This window comes from Sinocyclocheilus grahami, unplaced genomic scaffold (assembly GCF_001515645.1).
Source record: "Sinocyclocheilus grahami isolate Dianchi unplaced genomic scaffold, SAMN03320097.WGS_v1.1 scaffold542.1, whole genome shotgun sequence".
Classification (NCBI taxonomy): Eukaryota; Metazoa; Chordata; class Actinopteri; order Cypriniformes; family Cyprinidae; genus Sinocyclocheilus; species Sinocyclocheilus grahami.
In genome coordinates, this window is record NW_015505721.1 from 242,212 (window position 1) to 248,768 (window position 6,557).

Sequence of the window (6,557 nt, forward strand, 5' to 3'; positions counted from 1 at the left end):
TGCACAAAGAAAACAAAAAGAATGACTTTATTAATCAAAAATATCTTAATTTGTGTTCAGAAGGTGAACGAAGGTCTTCCGGGTTTGGAACGACATGAGGGTGAGTAATTAATGACATAATTTTTGGGTGAACTATTCTTTTAATTTCAGTTGTATAGTAGCTTTACAACAGTGCCTCCATTATTCAGCTCCATTTAGTTAAATGTTGATTCAACGATGTAGCACACATCGCAAAAACTAAGCCAATAGACATTCAATGACGACCTGACATTGGGCATTGGCTTGGCGTGTCACGGCCTTTAAGGCCCTGATATACTTCAAATCGGAATCAAAAGACAAACTGATGTAATTTCAAACAAAATCAGGACAAAATAAAGTTCGTTTACAGTTAGTTTTGGGAGTTCCAAACAGCTTGCCAAAGCAAACTTTCTGGAAAATTCAGTCAATAAACACATTTAAACTAGCATTAGTCCATGGCGATTACGTAATAAGTGGGTGTGGCTCTGTGGCTCCGCCTTCTTTGACATGGATATCTTCTCTGGTTCATCTCTTCTGTTCAGTCCATCAAGACGTCCATTACTAAAAAAAAAACATGAACACACATCTGCGTTATAGTAGAAATTGAGTTGAAAGCGTGCAACACATATTTACATATTCATCTAAACGCACTCCCAGCAGGGTGGGCGGCATTTAGCATGTTCCCTAACTCAGGTATTTCAAATGTCTTTTTACTCCTAAGTGAAGAATGAAAAATACCTTTGATGTGAGTATATCAAAGGCCTTTAATCAAATTAACAGCTCTTTATATTGTCTCTGCACATATAAAGGCTTAGTTAAAACACTTTACTGACCCTACGTCCCATTTGTAATCAGATTTTCAAAAGATTTGGCCAGTTGTGCAGCCCACCAATAACATCCAGCAATAAGAACATCCACAGTGACCGCCAATACAGCCACTCGACGACCTCCGGTCATAAATCACTGTATGTGTGAACGCCCCTGAACTATAATCATGTGTGAATGTCAACTATGCATTACATGGCGATACAGATTGATGTCGGCTTAATAAGAAATGACAAATAAGTGGCATAATTTAAAGGTTAAGAATATTTAATCCAACTCCCACAGCATCAGTGTCACCTTTAAGTATTATAATAGTTTTTGGAAAGGATAACACACTTGTTACTCATACCATAAAACCCAGTACATAACCAAGCACAAGTCCAAAGCCTCTCATACAGTTTTATTATTTTCTCTGATTTCCTGCACCAATTTCTAGCTCTGCTTTAGTGTCCCTTTATTGGTCTGGAGTATCTGATGACTTTCAATGCTGTCCTTTTATTTTCTTGACATGACTGGTATCTGTGAACAGCCGATCAAATCCTGATGGGTCACTGACACCAGAATGACGGATAAAAGCGACTAAGATTTTGTGGCCAATAATTTAAGCAGCAAAATGTAAAGTATAAATAATGATTTTGTAATATTGGGCACTGACTGTTGAATGAATAGACCTTCCAGCAAGAGAATGTACTTACCGTGGTGTTCAGATTGAATTGATGCCACATACTAACAGAATGTAAGAATATGAGACTGTTGCACATGTTGCTCATCAAATACAAGGATGAAGATGAAAATGAATGACATGTCTGGTTTGTGTTTGTTTATGGTTCATGCTCTCTACCTCTGGATTGCCTTTTCTTAAATATACGAAAACAATGCTAGTCAAATATTTGGACGCATATACTCATAATTGATTCTATTTCTGTCAGGACCACTATCGTCAAAGATGATTGACAATTAGCATACAGTTTGGATTGGCGTGGGCAAGAACTCCCTGTGCATCCATGCAGCCTAGCATGGATGAGAGCAGGGAGAGCAGCAATAACCCCCTCCCAGGGTAAACAGAACAGAACCAACAAATGTATTGCAGATATTGTTAAAGTTCAATAATTTTATGTACACATTTTAGAATTAGTCTGATTCAAAGGAGAATCAGAAGGCTGAATCCCGACTGACAGAGGAGGAGTTGGGGATGGAGGAGGGTAATTACCTATTGAGCAATGCGAAAACTGCTGATAATACTGAGGGACCTTATAGATAGGTGTCGTATTCCCATAGGTAAATGGGGATCAGCTGAAAGTCAGCTGATGCGAGCTTGACTAACGTGACCTGCCAGAACTAACGCTACGCTTGATTTTCCACATTTTAGAAAACTATGGAGTAACACAAATTGAAGAATGGAAATTGTGTGACCAAAATGTCTCATATAGCCTATACTACATGTCATAATCACATAGGGCTATTTACACAGGTTTGTATTTTTGTAAACATGCAGTAGACAGATTTGTTTGACCATTACGCTCACCCTTTTGCTTTGTCTTACACCGTTCTAATAACATGGCACTCAAATTAAAATCTGTTGAACTTTTAGAAAACACATCTCTAGATATCACCAATGCCCCCCCCCCCCATTTCACTCCCCTTCATGATGTTTTTTCTGTTGTTTCTCTACGTAAACATGCTCTAGACTGAAGGTTCCCAAATTAGAGTCTGCGGGCCAATGTTAGTCCCTGATGCCCTTTGATTTGACCCATCATGTCATATCATAAGAGTCTTTTTAACATTTATTTTTGCATTGAGATGTAGAGAATATAACTGAATCTGATAAAAAAAAAAGAAACTACTTTGAGCTCTCAATAAAAATTCTATTTTTTTACGTCACTCTTAGTAACAATTTGGGCTCCTTTACTCTAGAGCAGTGATCCTCAAATCTGGCTCGCGAGATCCACTTTCCTGGACACAAAATTCTAAAATTGCTGCATTCAATAAAAGAAAAAGAAAAAAGAGTTTATAAAACGAATAGCTCCGGTGCTTGATTCTGATTGGTTGAGCCACGTTAGAAGCTGTTGTAAAATACTCTACAAACATACACCTCTTTGTTTACGCCTATGTGTTGCTTGTAACCACAACTGTTCCTGACTAACTACACTGTTTGGCGGAAGAATGTTTTTTATTAATATCATTCCATTTTATCTGCTTTGTTTTATTTTATGAAACCTACGTATACGGAACGACAGTTTTATAAAAGCAATAAGCCCTGTGAAGCCGTGATTTACAGTGAATTTACAACAGCTAAGCGTTTTTCCAACGCAAAATCATGTTCTGTGTGAATGGCCGCTTATAGTTTAGATTCTTTAACTTGAAGAAACGCAATATTCCAATACTCCAAACAATACTTTCTTCAGTGGAACACATGAGATTTGAGAGCTTAGAGTGGAGCTTTTATTGTGTGGAAATGAACCGCCCAACAATTCTTCCAAATAAATGTTTAAACCGAGCACAGGAAGTCATACGGGTTTGGAACAGCATGACGGTCATCAAAAGTCCACCAGTTCTACATTTTTCCACAGCTGTTTCTCAAATTAGTGTGTTTGCACAAACGTGGTGTGGCACCGAGCTGAGCTCACACAGCACTGAGAGGTATATCTTCACATCACAAGTATATCTTCTTCACATCACGTTTGTCCGATGTTTGTTTGCTGTGACCTGTAATTTAATATTAGCCCGCAGTTCTCTGCACTCATCTATCCTGTATCATGAGAGCGGGTTGAAAACAGCCAGCTGAGCACATCCTGAAGGCCCTGTCCGGAGCGAGCGCTGATCTCTAGTGTTGAGATCGACTGTAGCGCACTTCTAAGGACGTCATCCATCCTGAACAACGACTTCAGCTCCACAAGAGACATGGTGCAAGGAAGATCCCTGAGGAAAGAAGTGGAGTGAGGAGCGATAGGTTTAGCGTGAATTAGTGCTGGATTTATTCAGTTAAATCAACAAACAAGAGTGAGTGTGAAGACAGCTGACCTCTTGTTGAAGAGTATGAGTACAGCAGCAGACTGCAGCGGCTCCGCAGAGAGAACAGACAGCAGCTGGACACAAGACGACGAGATCTGGACAATGTTGGCACAGTCCACCACAAACTGAAATGCATAACAGATAGATATCAGACATGAAGAGAAACATGATCGCATTGTAAATATACCTACAGCCTCTCTCTCAAGGACTCTTTAAAGAAATGAAGAGAAGTCCAGACAAAACTTCAGCAATCTTCACATCCAGTGGTCCAACAAACAAAGCTATTATCTTCGAATGTTTCTTATATTTAGATTTCTGTACTATTTTTTTATTTTTATTTTATAAAGCATTTTTTCACAATATAATTTTTCTTAACTTAATATTTCTTAATTTTATTCATTCTTTTTTTCTTAAAATTTTACAGGGTGAAAGCAGATGGACCTTCTCTTGCAAAGCAACCACAAAATGGCCTGCTAGCCGATGGAGAGTGTGAATTTCTGACACTCACTATAACAGATCTGCAATCTAAGTAGTATCTTGGCCAAATGGGCCCCATACAGCCCCCCAGCTCTCGAACTGTTATCTTCCTCTTCCGGAATATGAGGTCTGTGAGGTTGGTGCCGACCTACAAAAACAGAAAACAAAACACACACACGTTTACTTAGCTATATCACCGGGGACATTACACAGACTTCTATTCTACAGATAGTTATAGATTTTATAAACGAATCCCACCCCACACCCTCACAGAAGTTGTTTACTTTATTTATTTTTTGCCAGTTTTACAAATGAAGACGTCCCCAAAGGGAGGTTTTTGTAGATTTTGTCAGGTTTAACTCATTTTTGGGTACAGACTTGTCCCCAAAATATGGTTAAGTAGGCACACACACACGTCTGGTTTGCTATCCTTGTGGGGACTCTCCATAGGTGTAATGGTTTTTCTACTATACAGACCGTATATTCTATTGCCCTACACCAACCCTACCCCTAATCCTACCCCTTACAGGAAACTTTCTGCATTTTTAGATTTTCAAAAAACTTCATTCTGTGTGATTTATTAGCTAGTTTACCCGTGGGGACCTCAATTTAGGTCCCCACCGTGACACGAGTCACCATGAGTCTGTGTGTATTCAGGTTTAAATCCCCACCAGAATAGAAAAACAGGTACACACACACACACACACACAATATTCATCTTTATGACATCTTTAAGTCAACTTTAATCTTTTTTTTTTTTTTACACACATAAATACATTTTTCTGAATTAACGGCATATTTTGACCTCTCAAACATATATTAGTAAAAATGCACATAAACATATATTAGTAAAAAATGCACATTAATAAAATACTGTAATATATTTATACTTTTTGTGTACAGCTTTAAAAAATCATATTGACAGCATCCTCAGTTCCACTGATTTCCCAAAATATGTATGAGTGCAAGATGGCACAATCTATTTTATTTTAGCACTCAGACACGCTGTTTATCTCATATAGCGTCTGTAATCTTAGAAACGCTTTGTTTTGCTAACAGGGGCAGCATTATTGAGCGGGACCCCCGCGGCAGAAGCAGCTCACCGTGGGCAGCGTGACGGGCGCTTCACCCAAATCCGCCTGTGCGCCCATCTGACACAACTGTTAGTCCAGATAAAGAAGACATACTCATGACAGCAGATCAACAGGTTAATAACACCTGCAGCACAAACTGTACCGAGCTGCAGATATGAACTAACGTTACATTAAGAGAAGCACGACATGCAAGTTAGTGTAACTTAATCAGCTGCTGAAGGATATTCTGTAGTCGCTTCAGTAAAAGCGTTTTTCCTACTCCAGTTGCACCGAGCAATAAACACATCGCGGCGACCACTTCACCTGAAATGACTGAAATCAAAACGAGAGCGCAGATTTCTGTTTTATAAACGACTGACTCCTGAGCATTAAATGGATAGGCAACGACGCTGTTTACACAATAAAAGTCTCCATGAGTCATGAGTGATTCTTTATTAGTGATAGGCGCCCTCTAGTGAGCTGTAGAAGATTGACTCTGTTCCAGTGTAATTAGTTTGCAGAAACCACAAAGTCAATTCTGTTTACCGTCTATTATTGTAATAAACAGTGTTGGGGAAAGATACTTTTAAAAGTAATGCATTACAATATTGCGTTACTCCATAAAAAAGTAACTAATTACGGTACTTCGTTACTTTTTAATGGAAAGTAATGCGTTACGTTACTTTTGCGCTACTTTTTAAAGCTGGACAGGGCTTGCTTGTTTGTTTTTAAAATAAAAAAGTTCTATTTTTGGCAAATGTAAAAGCCTTTTCACACCAGAAGTGAAATGAATGCACCTCAGGCTGAAGGGAAAGTAAATTTACGTCCGTACAGTAGAATGCAGAAGAAGACATTTCAACACACTTCAGCAATAAACAAAGACACAAATGTTTGTCTAGAGTAATTTGTGCTTATTAGTATGATTGAACTGGATCATCGAAGGTCAGAAGCAAAGACATTGGTTAATAGAATGGGATTAAATACATAAAGCATATTTGTGTTGTTTAACATTTAATTATTGCAGGTTTGCGTCATATTCTGAGCTGCATTATTTTTATTCATTTTTGAGGAATACTGAATCTGTGGTTTTTCATCTGTGAGTGAGATGAATTAATGCATATTCATATTTATTTTAGAACTACAGTAACATCT

General features: G+C 38.3%; 1 protein-coding gene across 1 annotated transcript; it reads right to left on the bottom strand.

The window, feature by feature from the left end:
* Window positions 1-3,133: 3,133 nt before the first annotated feature.
* On the bottom strand, window positions 3,134-5,813 carry LOC107555657 (ADP-ribosylation factor-like 16). The gene is made up of 5 exons (XM_016238522.1): window positions 5,652-5,813; window positions 5,436-5,494; window positions 4,364-4,480; window positions 3,865-3,980; window positions 3,134-3,762 (listed from the first exon to the last, which is right to left on the bottom strand). Exons 1-5 carry the CDS (start codon window positions 5,710-5,712, stop codon window positions 3,588-3,590), a joined length of 528 nt encoding a protein of 175 aa, XP_016094008.1. The 5' UTR covers window positions 5,713-5,813; the 3' UTR covers window positions 3,134-3,587.
* Window positions 5,814-6,557: the final 744 nt, after the last annotated feature.